Source organism: Solanum verrucosum, unplaced genomic scaffold (genome assembly GCF_900185275.1).
Source record: "Solanum verrucosum unplaced genomic scaffold, falcon-dt-bn FXZP01000113.1, whole genome shotgun sequence".
Classification (NCBI taxonomy): domain Eukaryota; kingdom Viridiplantae; phylum Streptophyta; class Magnoliopsida; order Solanales; family Solanaceae; genus Solanum; species Solanum verrucosum.
Window position 1 is genome coordinate 1,773,593 of NW_026020105.1, and position 23,410 is coordinate 1,797,002.

A 23,410-nucleotide genomic window follows, 5' to 3' on the forward strand; every position below is an offset into this window, starting at 1 on the left:
ACGTCTCTTCGTTCATTTTCTCAAAAACTTACAATAATAGAATTCGGATACAACTACATACTTTCAAGAGCCTGTTGGGAGAAATGGAAAGAATTCAGACCACTTTGCAATAATACAGTTTGTTTTCTTCTCTCCGTAAAACTGGACTAAGAAGCAACAGATAAACTACTACAACATACTATTTCAAGCAGAATATTCAATCTTTTGCAGTTATCATCTCAACAATGCAAAGACATTGTATTAGATAAATCTGTGAGATTCAGCAAATGGAAGATGTCGATGAATACTCGTTTGATTAGAAGAAACCAATGACCCCTAATTACTCATCAATCTGAATCAGAATCAGGATTGATTGACGATCTCACTGATCTATTTCTATCATCATATGAATCATCATCCTCTTCTTCTTTCTTGTTCTCTTTGATTATTCCTGCACCAGAGATGGTTTAGTGATTGCCATAAGCTATGTATAAGAAATTCAGTGCTGGCACATGGGCAGGCAGGATGTCGGTATAAAAAATAGGTTGGATAACAATGGATAACAAAATCCAACCCGCCAATATTTAATACGGATCAATTGACAGATAATACATTGGCCTATCAGCGATCATGCATCCAATTAAAAAGCATTACCTTTCTTTAGCAGAAAACCCTCCAGAGCCTTTGTGCTGAAGTCATCTTTTCCTCCCAAATCTTGAAAACCAACCAGCCTATCTGAAGCTATTCCATTCCTGAAGAGCAAAATTCTGTTAAGTGTAGATTAAAAGAAAATGACATCGTTTGGGAAAGAGCTAGTATAACTAACCAAACCCCCTACGGATGCATTGATTCTAATATTCACATGCATGTGTACGAATTTTGGAAGAATAGGTCTGGAATCATAAATAAGACTGCTCCCTTCCCTTTACCACAGTTTTGTTCAGGCAGTTATCATTAGGTCCTCATGTAAAGTATATGTTTGTGAAGATCATGGTAGCTCCCCCCTCTAACTCACAGTAAAATTGGAAGAAAAAAAGAAAACAAGCAGAAACCAAGTTCAGAAAATCCACGCTAGCTCCCTTACAACAATGACGGACTGATATTTCACTTTCCCTGTGTGTGGGCCTGTTTTAACAGATCATTTGATCTATATTGTTGAGACAAATAAATTAGGACAATTTAGGTTCGATCTTATTGCTTGAAGAAACGAGCTAATTTAATCTTCTTGATTTGGCCTTGAAAGCAACCAGAGAACCACCCAAACATAGACATATTATAGGAGAATTAACAACGCAGTGCAAAGCAGATGCACTAACCTGAAAAAGATGATGCATGGTAGAGTTTTAATTCCCAGCTTTGTAACAAAAAAGGGAGCATTCTGCCATTAGGTTATACAATAAAAATGAGTTATTAGCACGAAAATGAGATCCAATCTGCACAGTCCTCCAAAAGTTATAGAGCCAGTCTATGTGACTTTTTTGTTTTTTTGTTTTTCTATGTTAACTTCCACGCATAGGTGGGCGCAGATACTTCACAAAATTTCAGGACTATTTCTACTGTATAATCTGATAAAGAATTGTCCAAGAACTCAAGCAAAACAGACCTCAGCATCTAACTTTAAGAACTTTGTATCAACATGTATTGGTGCAAGAGACTTCAAATGCTTATCCATGATCCTGAAAAAGCAACAAAGACCATTATGCTTGTGTATGCATGCAAGTGGATATGTACAATTCTATTTATTTTTTTCCATTTCTAAGTATTTATAGCTAGATTAATATATGTTGAGGCGTCAATGCATCAAAATACAAAGACAAGCAAGAGAATTATCACAACTCGTCCAATAAAAAATTGGATGGCTAGTTAACCTTGGTAAAGCAGTCACAAGTGGTACCTTCAAGATGCAAATTTAGCAACGATATTAATGAATAGTGTCAAGCTTGTTGCATCAGATTATAAGTTAGAAGACTGATGTGCGCGCTACTGACTCCAAAGCAACTCAAACTACAAATTTGCAGTATGTGAAATACCAGAATTTTTCAAACTGGGAAATTATACAACTCTCTCTCTTTCTCTCTCTCTCCCTCTCCCTCTCCCTCTCTTTCTCAAACACAGATAACATCAGAGAATAATAGGAACCGCGATTGAGAAAGAACTTTCCTCTTATTAACTGCAATTGAGAAAGAACTGGAATTTATGTCTTTTACTTTTGTCTGGGAGAAGGACAGTGAACTTTGAAACATGAAGTAAGCCCTTACTTGCATCGGTAGAACTCTCGATGATAGAAGTGACAAATCACTTTCTCACTACCAGTAACTTCGCCCAAGAAATCTCCTTCAGTAATCTCTCTATATTCTCCATGCCCTTGCCTTTTTAAAGCTTGTCGCTTCTCTGCTTCTTTCTGCAGAAGAGAGTTCAAAGAAACCAATTGTCTAACAATCAGGTACTTTGCCTCCAGATATAACTAACTACGTTGGCCTGCAGGCAAGACAAAATAACAGACCTTGAGAGCGGCAATCCTATCTGCATGCAACTTTTCCAGCTCAGGATCCTGTTAAAAGCACAATGAGCAAGTGAACAGGCATACAAATTATGTGCCTAGAAGGAGAAACATTGAAGGGTATGCAAACTTACATCCATTAGTTCATCAAGATCTATGTCTTGATTAACAGAAGATGATGCTTGCACCTTCTCTTGGGCCAGCACTTCCTAAAGGGAGAAATTGAATACAAATGATTTGTAGTTAAAAACTGCTAACTAAAACTGCTGGACCTTTTGAGGTATAGTACAATGATCTATCAATCAATCTCAAATAATAAGTTATCCCAAAGGAATAGCAAGTAGCATCAAAGGTCTAACTCCCCTGAAATGTTGAAAAACACCCCGTAACTGATAGGTCCTTTTCTTAAACTACTGGAGTTTAACCAAACTTTCATCCAACATAGCTGGTCATGTCTGAATGACTACCCAAACCATCTTAGCTTATCAAGAATAGTGATCTTAAACGGTTGCTATTTGGAGAATAGATGTAAAAAAAAACAGATAAACATAGTAATCATTCTCGATATTTCTCATCCAAGTATGAGTTTATACTGAGACAGTAGACATCATTAATCCAACCAGAAAATAAATGGCAGCTCCATGTCCAATGGCAAGTAAAGAAGATAAGCTTGATACACAGAAATGTATACTCCACATTATCATGCCATGAATGTAAAGAGATTCCAATCTCTAATAATTGTAGGAATAACCTAAGAAGGATGCAAAGACTACTGATTTTGACAATTTAGTAAGTGAACCTTCCATATTTTCCTTTTTTGAAATAGTGAAACCTCTTTTCATATTCTGTTGAAAAGAAATTATCTTAGTCTCATAGAAAAATGGTGCATGTGGATTTGGCTACACAATTACAAAATTACTAAAAGCTCCATCACAAACATCTGCATTATTTGCATTTATAACATATTTTTGACTTCTGAGAGAATTGATTTCAATGCTTAGATAGCTATGATTATAATCAGAAAAAGAAAAAAAAATGTAGGGAAAACACATAGTATAGAATTTTAAGAATTCATTGTATCTTTTAACAACATACAACTTCACCTGTCTTATATGAATACATAAAAATCCAAACTTTACAACAGTAAAAACTATGCCTCAATTACAAACTAGTAGAGGTGGCTATATGAATCATTTATATCCATTCTGCTCTACATGGACACTTACAATTCTAAACTTTACTCTATTCCTACAAGTTAAAATCCAAACTGTACTCTGCAAAATGTTCCCTTCGTCTACATGTGAAAAAGATTACTGTAACACCTTAAGCAAGACTCCATCGACTTCATGTTCCCAATATAAAAAAACCCCATAATGATTTATTGTACAAACACTCTGTATTGAACTCTGAAAGACTTTATGAATTTGTTCCAAGCCCTCCAAAACTATATGATGGACCAGCAAAAGATGTTCTTTTAACCCTTCGGGGTGGCCCAATGGTTTGGGCGTGAGACTTTCATGTTGGAGGTCTCAAGTTCAAAACCCCTTGCCAGCGAAAGCAAGGGATTTGCCTTCTGGGTCGAGCTCGTCGCACCGGGCTTGCCTAGTGTGGGTTACCTCTCCTATGTGGTTTGCGAGCTATTGCATAGGAGCGGGGTTTTTACCCTGTGCGCACCCAAAGGTAGCGGCTGCGGGTTTCCATTGTCATCAAAAAAAAAAAAAAAAAGATGTTCTTTTACCACCATTTACATAAGTTAAAACAAAAGTCTGAACTGAACATCAAAAACAACAGACATGGAGAAATTCAATCAACCAACTTTGTATCGATCCCAAATAAGTCGGGATCAACTATATGAATTCTATGTATCTATTGTACTGTATTCAGGTCCATATACTATCCAAATTCATTATAATTATAGTATTTATGTGCTGTCATCCACCTACCAGTATAGTATGCATTTGGCCATTGAAATTTGAAAAAAATACATTTTTATTTTCAAAGAGAAAAAAAAAGATATTTGAAAATTGCAAGTGTTTGGCATGATTTGTTGTTCTTCAAATTCTTGAAAATTCTGTAGTTCAACTTAAGTTGAATTCCGGAATTTTATGGCCTCAGAGTTCAACTCCACGAATAAGTGAAAAAATTTCATGGCATGGAGCAATAACAGAAAGAAAATAAGAGAGATTCAAATGAGAAAAGAAGTAATACCTTCTGGTAATCACGAGCAGCAGCAGCCATTACATTTCCAAATGCCAAATTAGAGAGAGTCGATTTAACGGAATCTGGATCCATCCCTTCTCCTTTTCCACTTTCAATAGTATTTAATGTAACCTAAATTCAATCAAAACAGACAAAAAAAAAATGTGAATACAAAACAGAAAAATAGCAATTGAAATCAGTGGATCAACGTTTTCTGTAGTGAAAAACCTGTGAAAGGCGCGGATTTCAGATTGAACGAATCTGGGATTGTTGGAGGAAGATGAACAGAGAAATACAGGAGAAGAGGATGGGGAAAAGTGTAAAGATTTGAACTATTGATGAGGTAAAGATTGAACTTTTTTTTAATGGGGTTGAAAAAGATTTGATTAGGAATTTTTTTTAACTAAATTAAATACTCTCTGTGTGTCAATATAATATTTTGAAATTCAAATAAGTTTCTTAATCATAAATTTTTTATATATCATTCAAATATTTTGAATTGTTAACTCTTGTGACTTGTAGTAAATACTTTTTACATAGCCTATACATATATAAATTTCATTTTAAAAACTTTGAAAATTATATGGGCAAATTTTTTGTCAAATTTAAATTGTTTCATTCTAAAAAAAATAAAATGCTTCACATAAATTAAGACAAAGACAATAATTATTACAATGTTTTAACCAATGCTATGGAAACATAAATTAAAAAGTAACTTTATTTTACATGTATGTTGAATTCCTACCTTTTTTTAAAAATAAAAAATTAATTATATAATTCAAAAAGGAATATATATATATATATATATATATATATATATATATATATATATATATTAATCGAGTGGTGTTGTTATTTATTTTTTAGTTAAATTTATACTATTTCTTTCTTCTTCTTTTTTTTTTTAATGTAAATGTGTTTGACAAAATACATAGATGGAGAGAATTATCTTTTTTCAGTTATAATTACACTTTTAAACTTATATTGTATGTAGAAATACTTGTATTTATAATATAAATTCTGGGTGATATTTTAGTTATCTAAATAAAAATGAAAGATTTATTTGAAATATTTTATTTTACACTTTGTTAGAGTAGCATTTTGAGTGATCGTTTGATGTGAAAGATAAATATTTTAATATTAGTATTTCTCAGTGATGTTAACCAAATTGTGTGTTGCATATCAGTTTGTTCGTGGGACATTATGAGCCTAATTACTCACATAATGCGTGACATTTTATGCCTAGTTGCATGAGTTACTGATTGAATATGACGATAATTTCTCCAATAACTTTTATAACTTCTAATTTTTTTATTTGTTCATTATTTTACTTTATCATGTCTTATAACTTACGTAACTCTTAGATAATTTATTTAATCAATTTACTATTTTATATTCTTTCTATTCATCATTCATTATAAGGAAAAATTCATCATTCTATCTTTTTTGACAAGTCACATTATATTGGAAAAATTGTGAAATACAATTTGTTGATTGTTGAGTCTTGCAATTACTTTTGATATAATTGTATGAAAATGGTGTGGTAAGTAAAAAGAAATTTGCTAACCTAATAAAAAATATATGAGATATGTGATTGATTGTACTTGACATGATATTGCGAATATAGTAGAAGTACTAGGCTATTTGTTGGAAATAAAAAATTATTATTATTGATTCTACTTTGGAGGTTGAGTTTATTGTTTTAATTTCAACTAGTGAAAAAGTGAAATTGATTTATTATATCAATTACTTATTTTGAGAATTTTTTTTTTTTTTTTTTTGATAAATTGTGATAGTACCAATATTATTGATAGAGTACAAGCTTGTTATTATATATAACGATAAATTCCGATCCATGAGGAGAAACACAATATTGTGAGATCATTCTAATCAGTGATATACCATTAATATTAATTCTACTGAATCTTGCATATTCAGAGACTAAGGTCTTAATAAGATGAAGGGTGTGAAGCACACTGGGGGATGAAATGAAAGCTCAAAAGTTCATAAGTCATATATGATGAAACTCAACCTGAAAATAAAGATCATATAATCAAGTTTAATAGGAAAAACTAATTATATGACGGCTTGTTGTGAAATGCACTATTATGCTAGAGAAGGGAAGATATCATATTCAAGTCATTAGCATCAATAATATGCTTCGTTTTATTCTTCATTGAATAAAACCAGAGTCTTCGATAAGAAAGAGGCGTCTGAGTAAACAGAAGCACCCTTCGGTCAAGTAAACCAAGCTCACAGAAAAGGAAATCTTTTACACCGATGTATCGTACTCTCTCGACCAGGTCATCATAAGAAAATACGGAAAAAAAAATTCCAAAGTGAGAGAAGGAATTAGGACTTTTGTCTTCTTTCTTTTTGAATTTTATTTTGGATTGTTGAGTTTAGAATTTCTTTCAAAAGAGTAATTTGAAGAAAAAGTAGCAGAAAGAGAAAACTAATTAAAAATAATAATTTCATAGAGGCATGGATTTCACTAATATTAGTCGAAGATATTGTATAAAAATAGAAAGAGACTAAATCTAATAAATTTTTAAATACTTAAATACTTAAATCAGTAAATGTATATTAAAATAATCAAACATGACAAATTTTTAAATACTGAAAACTCTAGACAAGGGACTATTTGTAACATTTTCTCTATTTTTTTTTGCTTTGATTTAGGGATTAAATAGCTGGAGGACCCAATGCATTACACTATTCCGACAATTTTGGTATAAAAAAATAAAATAAGACACAAGTACCTCCCTAGATTATGATCAAAATTTCAGACACGCTTTAATTAAACTAAAGTCTTATTACTCCGAATTCATTTTTTTATAATTTTGTATGTCTTTTGATTTACGTGGCACATTCCATGACTCCATGCAGTTGATTTGCGTGAGAAATGTTTGGATGCCACGTAAGCCAAAAAAATATACAAAATTATAAAAAAAAAATGAGTTCATAGTAATAAAATCTTAGTTTAGTTAAGATTTCGATCATAATACAAGGACTATGTGGCTTATCCCATAAAAAAAGGGGGTATTTTTGATAAACTAAATATCATTGTTAATTTGTTATTATAGGTAGATTACACTACTTTTTTGTGTCTCCACCAGAAAATTTTGCCGATAATATATAGAGTTCCTATCTTTTTGCTCACTCACAATTTTGGCCTTGAAAGTGGAGGCTACTAAGTTAACTGTGGAGCTTTATTAAATTAGCAGCCCGAATCTCGAAGCTCCAACGATGCCACAGAGAAAGAAGAAGTATGTTCAAATCTGCAAAGGTAGATGTTTTTATCTATTTTTTTGATTTTCCATTCTGTGTCCGATACCAGTATTAGAGCTATGGTTCAAAATTGGGCGTAAATACAATTTTGAATTTGCCGAGGAAAGTCAGACAAAGAAAAGAAAGCTGATGGATGATGATCATCATCAGGTAAGTTTGCTTTGATTTCACTTGAGCTTAATTTGATCGGGTTTTGTTGTTAGATTGAAAGAGTTAACATCTCAAACCCTTGTCTTATCTAGGCCATGACAATTCACTTCCAAGATGAAATTATTATATCTGATCTGTACGGTCTATTCTGCGATTTAAATGTGTTTCAAAATTATGGAAGACAATAATCTGCAAACCTTACTTTAAGATGAAAAATCAAAGACATGCGATGAATTTCAAAAAGATTCTTCTTGGCCAATGGTGCTACCAGCGGTGGACCCACATTCATACGTGAGGTTGCACGTGCACCCGACAATTTTTAATTTTTTTTTTTTTATATATATATATATATATATATATATATATATATATATATAATCTATAAAAAGATAATATATTTAAATATGCACCTAAATAAACAAAAATGATCTTAGTGCGGTTGGTCAGAGGATGACCATTAGAGCTCAATGTCTTGAGTTTGAATCTCTGAGAGTATTGTCATTTTTTTTGCCTTCAAAAATCAGCCTTCTCTCAACGGTTAACCCCTTGTGCGGTAACTTTAAATTCTGGGTTCGCCTCTGGGTGCTACAATGATACAAATAAATTTCATACTAGTTTGTATTGTTCTCCTTTTTAATCGGCTCAACTAGTTGAGGACGTAGAAGAACTTGTTTGTCCTGGAAACCATGAACCATCAAGGTACAAAAAAGTGCTCATAAAAAAAGTGTTCAAAGTGTGTTGTTCTTGTAATGGGTTGGTTCTTCTCTTAATTGATGGATATCTTTTGCTTTGAACCCTTCCACGAGAGAATCAATAGAACTTCCATATTCAAAAACTAAAAAAGGGTTGCCTACTTTCGGATTGGAATATGACACAACTAATGATGACTACAAGATCCTTAAGTTTCACCGTGCTTACATAGGAATTGACTCACTTCCTATGTATAGAATTACTCATGATCCTTTTGCATTTATATATGGAGCATTTCATTGGGTCGGTTTCCACAATAAACCTTGTGTAGTTTCACTTAGTATTTCAAATGAGGTGTGCGGAAAGATACAATTGCTAGAGCAATGAGAAAAATGTTTGATGATTAGATTTGCAAATATGGAGTTGCAGTATTAAGAGAAATGTTTTGCTTTTATTATGCTCATTTTTTTTTCGAGGAGCCTACTTGTAAGTTATGGGTAATGAAGGAGTATGGTATCGAGGAATCTTGGATTCAATTGTATACTATACAAGAGATAGGTATGACTTTAAAAAGACCGCTACATATGTTTGACGATGGTGAACTACTACTCAGCTATGAACACCATCCACTTAGGACATCCAAAGGACCATTTGGATTAGGCTGCATATGGTCCCGTGCCTTCAACAAGCAATTACTTATTTAGAAAGCATGATCTCTCCAAAATTACTTATTTAGTGTTTGATTACGTATAATCAACTTCAATTTTTTATTTTTTCATCCCGATCCTCGATCACCCACGCCCCCTCCCCGGCCTGCCCCCCCCCCCCCCCCCCCCCCCCAAAAAAAAAAAATTGAGTTTGTTTTTAAAAAATATGTTCTACTTCAAAATTTTATTTTTTCACCCCTACCCTCGACCCCCCACCCACCCACGCCCTACCAGGCCCCCCCCCCCAAAAAAAAAAAAATTAAGTTTGTTTTTAAAAAATATTTTCAATTTCAAAATTTCATTTTTTCACCCCTACCCTCGATCCCCCCAGCCCCCCACCCCACCCAACCCCTACCAGCCCCCAACCCCCAAAAAAAAAATTAAGTTTGTTTTTAAAAAATATTTTCAACTTCAAAAATTCAATTTTTCACCCCTACCCTCAACCCACCCCCTACCACACACCCCCACCCCAACCCCAAAAAAAATTTAAGTTTGTTTTTAAAAAATATTTTCAATTTCAAAATTATTTTTTTTACCCTAGTAAAAATAAAAGATATTTCTCAAAAAAAAAAATCATTCATAAATCAAACACTAAAGTTTTTTTCCAGAAAATATTTTCTACTCACCAACCAAACATGAGAAAATAAGTCAAAAATCAACTTGTTTTTCAGGAAAACATTTTCTAGGAAAACATTTTCCTTCATACCAAACACACCCTTCATAACTGTCAGTTTTCTTATTTCATGTTATGAGAGAATCGACATGGTGATGCACAGCCATAGACTTCATTAATCATTAAAAATTATCTTTGCCCCAAGTTAAATAAAAACCTCACTAATTTAGGATCGAATTACTTAGATATACACTACGTTGCAATATTACGTATCTTACTAAATTTTGGTGTTTTCATATACGTTCAAATACATGTATTTCAGATACATGAGGTCAAATTTAGGTGTAATTTGTTTTAGATACATTGTATCAAAGTGGATTCGCATGTATTTGGGATATATAGCAAATCTCGCTCGCCACTCTCTCATGTAACTGGTATCTCATATGCGAATTACTCTAGATACATACGAATATATGTATCTAGTGTGTATCTAGTGTGATTCACATGTATCTGAGATACAAACAAATCTCGCTCGCCTCCCTCCCCAATCTCACTCGCCTCTATCCCTATTTTTGTGTATCTGATAGCAAAAATACATGTATCTAAGTGTAAGATACATATGAAACTCTTAATTAGTGGTAAGATACATAACATTTTGAAAGTATATGTAATAATAGTATATATGGTAGTGAAATGTGTCTAATTATATAGTTTTTCCTATAATATATAATGGTGAAAACAACTAATCTAATTAAAAATCGACTTCTAAATGAAAGGTTACAACTAAGAAAACCAGAAACCTGCATTTAGAATTGCATTTTTTTTTTGTTGCTTATATAAGTGTTATTAAATTTTGAATTTAAATAGTAATGTTAATCGAACAAAATCTTGCTACGTATTATCCAAACAGTGACATGTTAGGTAGAGCCAACTCTCTTTGTGGCTTTAACGTCCTTATTTAGTAATCTTTTTTTCTTCTAAGTTCTCTTCAATTCCTTTTTCATCACTTTCCTTCTTCTGATTTGTCTCCAATTCTGTTGCCTCTACTTTCTTAGACTTGGCTTCTTCCTTTTCCTTAATCTTTACGTGTAGAAAACTAATTAAGCCATTAAGTGAAACATCAACCTCATCTTCCTTCAACAGCTGCTCAGCCACTTCGGCTGGCGTCACCATTGCAGTTTCTATGAGCTCTTCAATTTGTTTGAACAATTTGTGCTCTCTAGTTTCCAGGTAATTAGCAGCAAGAAGCCTGAAGCCACTGGGAGTGCAATATGACAAGTGAATGTGCATGTCCATCCTGCCAGGCCTTAACAATGCAGGGTCAAGCTTTTCTATGTGATTTGTTGTGAAAATTATGATCCTTTCGTCACCACAGCTCGACCATAATCCATCGATGAAATTCAACAAACCAGATAATGTCACCTGCAATGGTAAAAAAACAGAAAACAGACATTCTTCATTCTATTTCTTGCAGTACACTTGTTTCCTCAAAGCTTAATAGGCTGGAAGAAATGCTTTTAAAGTAAGACAAGGAAAAACAAGCTAAAATCAAAGGGACTTACCTTGGTTTCTTGTTGATTAGAACCATCTGGAGGAGAATCATTTGTTCGATTAGCCAAATTATTTTGCAAATCAATGGTACAGTCAATGTCTTCGACCACCAAGATGGACTTGTTAGCCGTGGCCACAAGCAGCCGTCTTAAATCAGAGTTTCTCATCACCTCAGTCAACTCCAAATCATATATATCAAAGTTCAAATAATTAGCCATGGCGGCAACCAAACTGGATTTTCCTGTCCCTGGAGGGCCATACATCAAGTACCCTCTTTTCCACGCTTTGCCTACTTTCCTATAATAATCTTTTCTCTTCACAAATCTGTCTAAATCCTTTACAATTTTGTCTTTCAGCTCTGAGTCCATTGCCAGAGTCTCAAAAGTTGCCGGGTGATCAAGATTAATCGCCTCCCATATATCATGTAAATTATAAATGCTTTGGTAATCCACAGTGTGAATCTTGATTGCCCTGTTCTCAAGTTTTTTCAGTTTTGCTTCTTCTATGATGTAAGGCAAGTATGAATTAAGGACAAGGTCCTTGTTTTTCTTGTGAAATGTGAGCTCAAAGGATCTGACCTCAGATCTTAAAGTGGAATTCATGCTTCTGGGATTATAAAAGTCTTTGGACTCTACTTTTTTGCTAAGCCAAACCCACTGGAATTTCTGCCCACTGTAAACATCTGTCACCTCCTCGTCGCGTTCCAATGTTATGTTGAATTGTTTCTCCTTCTCAGGCTTGCTGATTTTGACTCGCCTGGTGTTGGTTGACAACTTGTTACCCAAGTACATTTCAGCTGCTTCGTAGATTTCATTGTTGACCAAGCCATCAAATTCGTCAATTACCATTGTTAGCTGATTTGAGAACCTGCTGAAGAGGTTTTTGAGGCCAAAGAAGAGATAATCATACAATTCTGGCGGCAGCAACTCATTTGCAACGGTCCGAACAACCATGGTTGTTGCAGCAACAGAGCCTACTGTAGATAAGACGGTCTTGGCAAGTGCCATTTTCGATTCTGCAGAAGAAGACATGTTCCCAAAGAGGAACGTGTCACTCTGTGGCTCAGGATATTCAAGATTTTGTTATTGACGTTGAGGGTGCAGGAGAGGGAAAGCTGGTTTGATGGGATGTAAGCAATGGCTAAAGGGGAAGTGTTAATTTATAAAAAAAAAATTTTAAAAAAACAAAAGATGTGAAAAAAACAGAACGTGTGAAGACTTTTGGAACCGTGGAGAGCAAGTGTTATTGCTTAGACTGGGTGGACTTTGAAGATTCTACATATCCCCATTCACATTTTAATAAGGAAGTTTTCCAATATGCCAACTCGAGTATAGCCATTTTAACATAAGAAAAATGAGAAGCTGCAGCGAAGTTTCTGCCACCGTCCACCATTTCAAGTCAGGATAAGATACCAGACTATAGCAAGAGGCGGATTTATAATTTAATAGCTATAGGTTCAACCTTTAAAGTATATTATGGGTAGGTACATACTATTTGTTGCAACTTAAGTGAATTTTGTACACATGAAATAGGGTTCAGATGATCACGGACCTAGTGCCGCAACACTACATCTGGTACCCGAAGGTAGAGTTGACTACTGCATGCTGAACACTAAATCGGTGACAAACTTAGAAATTGTAAGTATTTGAAGCCGGAAGGCCAAGGGTGCTCCGATGTGTTGGAAGATGTAGGAGAATTTCCCATCTACCATGAAAACATACTAAAACTGAATTTTTTATTATTATTATGGAAGAGGGAGGATAATTATACGTTGCTCAATGGAAATGAACATAGCGAAACTTCATGCAGTCCATGCTGCAGAGGGAGTCACATTCAACCAATGTAAAAGGTTACAAAAAGATCATGGATAACTTGTTGAAATTGATATCATATGGACAGATAACAACTGCAGCTGCAGTGCTGTAGTGTTTCAAGTTGCTAGATGAGTACAGAGGAGCCCGGGACATGATCAGAATAACTATCTGTCCATCCATGTGTACTTCCCTTTGTCTGAAGATTAATAAGAACTTGAATATAAAGAAAGATAATTTGCCCTGGTGAATGTGTAAAAAATAATTGGAGAAAGCTTCATTGGCATATTAACACAACATTCAAACAAAAAAGAGCTAATGCTTATGATCTGCATCATTAATCTCAGAGGGAGAGGGGCAGCTTGGTGCACTAAAGCTCCCGCTATGCCAAGGGTCCGGGGAAGGGCGCGACCCCAAGGGCCTATTGTATGCATCATCAATCTCAGGTTACTATAAATTTCTTTCAAAAGTCAAGAGACCGAGAGTAATATATAAAGAAAGAGGTGAAGATCATACATATAGGTTCGGACATTTAAAGAACCTAAATCCACTGCATCTCACTCCATAGAAATAGACTTGTACTGCTGGACAGTTGCAGTTATAGCTTGCTCAACTGGTAGTCTTTCCATGCTTGAAGCGCCATAAAATCCATGAACTCCTCTGGTTCTCTTCAGTACATATGCTGCTTCTTCAGGGGAAGATATAGGGCCTGCAAATAGAGCAAAGATTCTTTGCTTTAGCGACATAAATAAATCACGAGGAGAAGAAAAGAACGTGTCGTCATAATAAAGACTAAAGAATTGACGATACAAAAAACATGTCAAGCAGAAAATAAACTTCCTCCAATGTTATCTTACTCAGATAAATGAAAAATTATAACAACAAGTATTTGTTTGACAACTTAAAATTTTGTTCCAAATTAGACTTCGTGGATTGTCTGTCAGAAAAAGAACATTATTGCTTTTGAACAATGTTTAAATGTCAAGAAGAATGTTGGGTTACAAAATGATAGTAACTGGCATTATCTATTTAAGAAGCAACTATATAATGTTAGAAAAAAAAATGTCATGGATATACTAAAAAAAAAGAGAAAAAGATGCAACAAAAGAGAACAGCCTCATTCATTGCCTGAATTAGATCGGACTTCATTTAGAGTGAAAATTACGCCGTAAATATCTATTGTCATAATGTCATCCATCATAAAACAATATTTTCTCTTGCTAGGGAAAGCAAAATAAATATTTAAATCATACAATTTTCTAGTTATAAGAAAGCAAATAAAAACATAAGTTACCCTTATCTCAAAAAAAAGAAGAAAGCAAATAAAAACACACTCATTGTTTCATAAAGAATTTGAATGTACATATCAGGACCCAGAAAAGCACAAATTCAAAGGAGTACCAAGAACTTAACATCAACATACCTCTAAAAAAACAAATGTCTACTCACACAGTTATCATGGAAGATAAACAGAAAATGTCGTAGGAAATATGTTATGTACAAATTTTAAGGGAAATAAACAATAAAAATGCAACTGTAAATCCAAAAGTTTCAACCAGCATTTGTTTTCCTGGTCATGATTTATGAGACAATGGAGAAACTGCGGGGAATCAATGGTAAAGCTATGTGGACTGCTACACACACATGAATCATTCAAGAAAGTAGAATATCAATCTTCACCACTTGACAAAATGTTTCTTTTGTTAGAGTCTCTAGGTTCATATATATTACCACATATATAATTCGTACTAGTGCACTAACTAAATGGTGTAATATAAATTAGGCAACTACCTTAGGATTTATACCCATAAACATTGGGGTAGGACATTGAAAATAATAACATCATATGAGAATCCGCGCAAGGGCTATGAGAAGCAGCTCACACACATACTTAAGCTTTCAGTAATCTACCTAACTTATTCTTTACACGCCAAGGAATTAAGACAAAATAACTACAAAATTAATGAAGCCAGTGAACTCATTTGGTACAGTGTGCACCATCAGAGTACTGCTTAGTTGTCAAATTATTTTAGCTGAACCCGGAATTTGGCAGAGAGTTTGCTTTAGTTGGCTACATTAACAACAAAGACTTGACCCAGTCATTTTCTTTCGTTTTTTTTTTTTTTGCCTTACAATTTTCTAGTTACTTTAGGTTTCGTGGATTACCTCCATGGCAGAGCACAATTGCATCAGGATTTATCCTATGAGTAGCATCTGCAATAGCTTGGACACAAGTTACACTTTCCTCCAATGAGACAGCTGTTTTTGCACCAATTGAACCAGATGTTGTAAGCCCCATATGGGCCACTATGATGTCGGCACCAGCTTCTGCCATAGCAACGGCTTCATCTGGGCAGAAAGCATATGGGGTTGTCAAAAGGCCCATCCTGTGAGCTGCTGCAATCATCTCAACCTCCAAGCTGAATATAAAGTAAGATATCATCATCTTGTTCGTCTTTAAGAAACCGTCTTCTTACAATTAGAAGGATATAAGTTTAGTCTTACTAAAACATATCTACTGTAGACATACCCATAACCCATTCCAGTCTCTTCCAAATTTTGTCTAAAGTTACCATCAAACAGACCAACAGTTGGAAAGTTTTGCACCCCACAGAATCCAACAGATTCCAACTGCTTCAGGAAGTTATCCATCCTGCGGAAAGGATCAGTAGCACAAACTCCGGCAAGAACTGCCACTTCCTTAACGACCTGAAGATTTCAATGTCGATAGAAACTAAGCCACCATTCTGGAAGGTAAGAATATATCTGAGGAAGGAGAAAGAAACAGAATCTTCCTTTTCAAATAAGAAATGGACAAAACATCTCAATGAGCTATCAGTAAAAGTTTTGTCATCACTCAGAAACTTTCTAAGATAATGGACCACCCTATGAAGGACATAATGAGAAACCTCAATCATGGTTACTATTTGCAACAGAACTCATATGGAAAAAGTATAATACATGCTGAAAAATTATGTAAATATATTGTAATCCACCTTCGAGATTTTGAAGAAAATTGAAAATAACTTAAGTTCCATACCTGAACTTGTGAGCATTTTTGTCCTATGACAAATGCAGAAAGTAAAGTTCACAATTACGGATGACCAGCCATTATATGGTCTGTAGGGTTTAGTCATTCTTCTACACAACAAAGTTAAACCTCTAATTTTTCTAAATATGTAATCCGACATCTCAACTATGTAGCTTCTCATCTAATTCAGTAAGTGTGAGAAGTCCAACTATGTAATTGGATTAAGACTAAGGAAGGATTGAAATTGACACTATAGAAGCTGCTGAAAGCCCAAGCTGGATTGAAGTTTGTTGCCATTCTATCTACATTTGTTTTCATCTTTAACCAACCACTGGAGTGATGTGTCCACAGTTTACTGAAAATTTGGCTGGGATTTCCTGAGAGTATCTTTTTGAGGCAACACTGAGATTTCTACTCCAAGAAAGAGGTACTGACAAGAATCATAGAAATGATATGGATCAGCTTTAATGTATCCGACTATGAATGTCAACTGGAGGTTACTTCTAGTCTATGTACAGGGAGCAGGGCTGTCTTGGTTTAGTGATCTGTATTCTTTGTTTCCTTGTCAGTAGAAATTTCAAACTGCTCGTAGTTCTTAGTGCTTTGTTCATGTTGAGTCAAGTAGGGCTTTATCAATTTGTTAAGCCTTTGAATCGAACATGAACTTGCTTGACAGCAGGTTGTATTAACTTGAACAGTAAAGTTGTGTGCAAGTCCAACCCAAGCTAAAATCAAAGAATAAATGAGATGAAGCTGAGCCTAAAAGTCTATAAGGTTTTCGGAAGAGCTAAAGAAACACATAACAAGTAGGACTTACAGGCAATACTTCGTTGGCCATCTCAAGTACAATGGCATTTGCATCAGCAAAGGGCAATAGACCAGATAAGGATCCCCTTCCTGCCATCCTAAAGCGCCCTGAGTTGTACAAGACAATCAAATCTACACCACCAGCTTCCTCAAACTTAGCAGAAATACCTGTACCAGCACCAGCCCCAATAATAGGCTTGCCCTTACTTATTTGATCTTTCAATTTCTGCAGTATCACAATTCTTTTCTGCAAAGTTTCTGCTCAAGGAAGATTAGGCTTCTCATCAAGTCTTCATACAAATTAAAAGAAGAAAAGAAAAACCATTAACTGAGAAGCTGTTAGATTCATTTCCCTGTTGATGAGCCAGTATATGCCATTTCCAAGACATTCTCAAAACAATAGTCAAGATAATTATGATGACAATGAAGGACAAGAATCCATCATATGGCATTTCAAGCTAGCCCATAACCAGCAACCTATCGGTAAAACGATAATCTTTGAGATAAGATCAACCATATAAGAAATTATAAAGCACTCTCATCATCTTTCATTTTGTTGGCTTCTATGGCAAGCTAAGGTTTACATATATGCCTTTTATTTCACTTATCATCTTAAATCAATGTAGGCGTCAAAGATAGGAAGTGCATGAGCTTTGGCAAAGATAAGAAGAAAGCTTTGTGTTAGACCTAGAAAATATTGTGAACAGCCCATCACTACTGCGGGAACTGGTAAATAAATTAAAAGAAACCTGGATTCACTAGCAGTAATCATATAATGGAAACTGTTCAGTAATTTTCTAGAAGCTTATTTGCCATGTCATTAGGATGGCAATTATCAGCCTTGATATTTAGGAAGAATTGTCACCTGGTTTTGCATTTGGAAAGTCATTCAGGCGAGAGAAGTTTTTTCCGTTGCATGAGGGATATTTCTGAAGAACAGCATTATCATTCTGAATGTCTTGGATAGATTTGGACTCAGCTGGCTGACATTCAACGTGTCTAGATTTCGGACAGATTTCCAAGAATGAATCAACTAAAGCATTTGCAAACTCCACATCATTGATATGGTAAGGAAAGACCTTAACCTATCAGTGAACAAACATTTCAATTATCTGAGTTGAGTTTTGCAGTGGAATGTAACATCATAAGCTGCCATCCTCTTCCTTACAAATAATTGTGGTACCTGACAGCGTTCATTATTTTCAAGAAGCATCTGTAGCTCATGTGTAAGACAACTAGTTGCCTCAGGATCATAAAAGTCTTTACCCGGTGCATCCAATGTAGACACACCTTTCTCTGGCAAGCAAACACATACACTTGATGATGCCTTGTTCAACTTTTTTGCTATAAATGCAGCAAATTTCTTATTTTCACCTACTGTAGTACGCATTAGGGAAACCTGTAACATAGCATTCCATTAATTTAACTCAAAAGGCACACCTCAAATACTTATTTGATAGTTTATCAAATTGAAACCCATATGCTTAATTGTGCAGTCACGACACAATTCAATAATTTTCCAAAAGTATGGTAAAATATCTCCTTATGATGACAACAGCATGACGTCCTGAGATGGTTTTCGAATGGCTAGCTATCTCTACTTGTTCTAAGTTGTGCAAGATGACATCAAACACGCTACTTCTTTTCACGACCACATAATTGTCAAACTGTGAATGGTAAGTGTTCCAACATTATCTTTTAGATAATACTACTGCTCAATATCTTATGGAATTCACTTAGAGACAAACAAGGAGCAAAATTAAAAGATGAATCACCTGCTCATTATGTTCATGAATCTTTCTTTGCTGAAACTCAGGAGGTATGGTAGTTTTAGGACCAAAATTCACCATATCCAATGCTCCCACACTCAGAACCAAAGGAATCTTCTTCTCTAATATTGCATCAAATCGGGAACTATCACATGCCATAACACCTCCAACTACGTAATCTGCAACCTCAGTTGTCGTAATATCCAACACACCCTAAAATAAGTTTAGTAACAGATGGATATTAATAGCTTTCCAGAAAGAGATAATGTAATACTTCAGACAGCAGTAAGATGTTTGACAAGCCATTTCAGTGAACAAACTGCATGTCTCTACCTTCTTAGAAATGAATTTACATGGTTCTACCAGTAGTTTTAAAGGATCAATTGCAATGAACTAACAATGCATCATACAAATGATTCCTATTTCCTTTGTAATAGACTGTAAACCTAGGAAAAGTTTTAGAGACCATTAAATCCTACTTCTCATACTATTTCCTTATAGTTCCTGAATGCTAATAGCATAATAGTATATTCCAAGTCTACTCTAGCTCAATTAATTATGAATAAGATGTATAACCATTTAAAAGTAACGAAACAATAGTTAGAATAATAATAAGGATCATAATTTTATATAGTTTTATATATTGAAAGCATCTATTCTTATTATCCAATCTCATTTAGATAATATGCGAAGGCTAACAAATATGAATTAGTTTACCATAATCATAATAACGAAGACGGTGACGACAACAACAACAAATTGGAATGAAGATAAAAAATAAACATATTTGCACTGGTTTAACGGTTAAAAATGTAATACTCTGGATTTGAAATGAAGAATAAGCTCATGGAATTAGAAAAGTAAATATGAATTACTATATATACATGGGAAAAAATTCTATGTTATAATTAACTATTAAAGAAGAATTTAACCCATTCAAAGCAATACATGAACGTCCAAGAGAATGACTAACCAAAATTGCTTAGCTTGTCACTACTATTACCATTAGCATCATCATTGTTCTTACTTATATAATTAAATAAAACAAATTGTTATGATAAAATCAGATGGTATTTTTACATTATAAGATGTCAAATGGCCCAATAACGAAACAGGGACTTGAAACAAAATACTACATAATGTAAAGAGATTTTAGTACTTTTAGGATTGTTATGAACAGAGGATTTATTGGTCCATAGAAGTTTCAATTTTAGGACTTCAAAGCTCACTATAAGCTGAAAATAGGAAATATCAATACCTTGCCTATTTATATACCACTGAAACCATTTGTAGTCATAGAGCAACACGATTACCTGAATAAAACCTCCTCTAACAAGATCCTCCATTGCCCTGCCCCCGACACCCGTAGCGTGGAAAACCAAAATCTCATATCCTTCTTTCGCTAATCTTTCTTTGACAGCATTAACACAAGGAGTCGTAACCCCAAACATAGTTACACCAATTGTAAACTTTCCAGTAGGGATACTATGCTCTTTTGAACTTTCAAGCCTTCCAACCACCATTCCAGCAAATGCCGCACCCGCATTAGATAGAACAACCTTACTAACACTATTAATCCCACAAATATCTACAACTGAAGGAAACAATACCAAGTCCGATGTTCCAATATAAGATTCAGTTTGACCACTGGCAACTGTAGATATTATAACTTTTGGGATCCCAATTGGAAGAGATCGGAAGGCAGATGACAATAGAGATGTTCCTCCACTACCCCCAAGGCCAATTACTCCAGCAAGAATCTGTTCACCATTAGCTTTACTTAGGAAAGTTTCAAGAGCTTTATTCATGATTGCAATAGCTTGGCCTCTATCCTCTGAAAGCTGGACCGCAGATTCTCCCCCTCGTGCATAGCATGACAGCACATCCTTCCTCGGTACAAAATCAAAATCAGCACAACTATTTGTCTCCTTCAGGCTGGTTGAGACATCAACAATTGTCACTCCTACCTATAAATCACCAAGTATAGGTATAAGAATATAAGGTTGATATCGATCAAAGGCTAAGTTGCTCAGACTCTCCAAAATTGTTGCCACACATGCATCGAATCCTCCAAAGGATAAGGATCCGACAAGCACCTAGCAGCATATTTGAAGAGTCCGAGCAACATAAGTCAAAAGAATAAAAAATGTTCTACAGCAAAGTATTCCACTTACGATCTAACTTACTGTATACTTCTGCAAATAGTACAAATTTTAGTTGACTTCATGATCAATAGTTCTCAAGTAACTGCCTACAACACGGTAAGTATCTGCCGGAACTGTAAAGTTATTTTTACGTTTACAACTTAAATACTTCTCGTCAATGTTTCAACAACTGAAAACAGCATATATATTCTTTTGCAGTTCAGAAGCTACGACGTCTCGTACTAACATTTTAATTTACATTGTGAACAATATCAAATTCGTAATTAAATGTCAGTCGATTTTTCAGCAATTTACAAAGAAGCGAAAGCGAAAAAGGTAATGTATAGTATTTAACAAACCTTGAATGAGGATTTATTGGAGAAGCTGTTAAGACTGGATCTCACATATTCGGAGAGGAAACGAAGCTCGTCAAATTTTGTATCAGCTGTTCCGATACAGAAAACTCGAGGTGCAGTTGCCATTTTCCTCAAACGAAATGCTATAATTCGTGTTACAATTGAGATTTCAAAATGGACGGTAGATTTTATCTCAGTGTGAGGATGGAGAGAAGAATCGAAAGTTGTTAGCTTCTGGAATCTCGACGATGAAAGATCACCGGCAACGGTTGGACAGAGAGGCGGCAACAACCGTCGAGAGAAGAGGTTTCATTTATTTTTTCTTTTATTCCGATGGAGCAAATATTGAATAAAAAAGTGGTTGATTAGTTTGCCTTTTTGGTGTGGCTAATGGCGACAAAGATGACCAACTTTTATCCGAGAGCTCCCCACTATAAATGAATCTTATTCCTCTAAATTATTCGAAAAGGTTTAGATATACTCTCCGTTTAAAGTTTGGCTTACTCGTGCCCTCGCCATCCAACTTTTCATCTAAATATCTCCTTATGAGTGTTAGTTGGCCTGTTGGACATATCCAGGTCATTTTCCATTTCTTTAAATGTCACATGGAATTGTCATGTCATTTTGACTTTACCACATAACATTTATATGAAAATAGAAAGGGATCAATTATGCCCCTAAAAAATTTGAACCCATAAACACCTGATCCGACCCATAAATCAACCCCTCTTTAAATAAACTACCTGACCTGTTTTCAACAATTTTGTTTAAATTTTTATTTTCGGTAAATTTCAAAAATGAGTAATTGATTAATAAAAAATAGGAAAAATATAAAATTAACACCAAAAATTTACAAATAAATATAGTAACCTTAAATTCAACAATTTCAACATTTTTTTAAAATTTTTATTTTTTTCCGTAAATCTCAAAAATGAGTAATTGATTAATAAAAAATAGGAAAAATATGAAAAAATATATATAAAATTAATGCAAAAATTTAAAAATAAATATAGTAACCTTAAATTCAACAATTTCAATAAATTTTTAAAATTTTTATTTTTTTTCAGTAAATCCCGAAAATGAGTAATTCATTAATACAAAAAACAATATGAAAGGTATGAAAAAAATATAAAATTAACGCCAAAAATTCACAAATAAATATAGTAACCTTAAATTCAACAATTTCAACAAAATTTTTTTTATTTTTTTCGGCAAATCCCGAAAATGAGTAATTTATTAATAAAAAATAGGAAAATATGAAAAACAAATATAAAATTAACGCCAAAAATTCATAAATAAATATGGTAACCTTAAATTCAACAATTTCAACAATTGTTTTAATTTTATATTTTTTTTCATATTTTTCCTATTTTTTATTAATCAATTACTCATTTTCGGGATTTACCTAAAAAAATAAAAATTAAAAAAAATTGTTGAAATTGTTGAATTTAAGGTTACTCTATTTATTTGTGAATTTTTGGCGTAAGTTTTATATTTTTTTTCCATATTTTTCCTATTTTTTTATTAATAAATTACTTATTTTCTGGATTTGCCGAAAAAATAAAAATTAAAAAAAAATTGTTGAAATTTTTGAATTTAAGGTTACTATATTTATTTGTGATTTCTTGGCGTTAATTATATATTTTTTTCATATCTTAATCAATTACTCATTTTGGGATTTACCAAAAACAAAAATTAAAAATTATTGAAATTGTTGAATTTAAGGTTACAATATTTATTTGTGAATTTTTGGCATTAATTTTATAATTTTTTCATATTTTTCCTATTTTTTATTAATCAGTTACTCATTTT

General features: G+C 33.9%; 3 protein-coding genes across 3 annotated transcripts; all 3 read right to left on the reverse strand.

Moving 5' to 3' along the window:
- Positions 1-74: 74 nt before the first annotated feature.
- Positions 75-5,033, reverse strand: LOC125825222 (thioredoxin domain-containing protein PLP3B). Its single transcript, XM_049504562.1, has 9 exons — positions 4,907-5,033; positions 4,688-4,810; positions 2,614-2,688; positions 2,483-2,530; positions 2,238-2,380; positions 1,583-1,655; positions 1,296-1,357; positions 634-731; positions 75-430 (listed from the first exon to the last, which is right to left on the reverse strand). Exons 2-9 carry the CDS (start codon positions 4,769-4,771, stop codon positions 327-329), a joined length of 687 nt encoding a protein of 228 aa, XP_049360519.1. The 5' UTR covers positions 4,772-4,810; positions 4,907-5,033; the 3' UTR covers positions 75-326.
- A 5,977-nt stretch (positions 5,034-11,010) lies between these two features.
- On the reverse strand, positions 11,011-12,804 carry LOC125825211 (protein HYPER-SENSITIVITY-RELATED 4-like). The gene is made up of 2 exons (XM_049504550.1): positions 11,692-12,804; positions 11,011-11,551 (listed from the first exon to the last, which is right to left on the reverse strand). The coding sequence occupies exons 1-2, from the start codon at positions 12,709-12,711 to the stop codon at positions 11,084-11,086; spliced, it is 1,488 nt and encodes a 495-aa protein (XP_049360507.1). The 5' UTR covers positions 12,712-12,804; the 3' UTR covers positions 11,011-11,083.
- A 943-nt stretch (positions 12,805-13,747) lies between these two features.
- On the reverse strand, positions 13,748-21,919 carry LOC125825209 (toMV susceptible protein tm-1(GCR26)). The gene is made up of 9 exons (XM_049504546.1): positions 21,602-21,919; positions 20,412-21,065; positions 19,105-19,311; positions 18,513-18,728; positions 18,195-18,414; positions 17,340-17,587; positions 16,022-16,200; positions 15,658-15,911; positions 13,748-14,200 (listed from the first exon to the last, which is right to left on the reverse strand). Exons 1-9 carry the CDS (start codon positions 21,722-21,724, stop codon positions 14,049-14,051), a joined length of 2,253 nt encoding a protein of 750 aa, XP_049360503.1. The 5' UTR covers positions 21,725-21,919; the 3' UTR covers positions 13,748-14,048.
- Between the last annotated feature and the right edge of the window lie 1,491 nt (positions 21,920-23,410).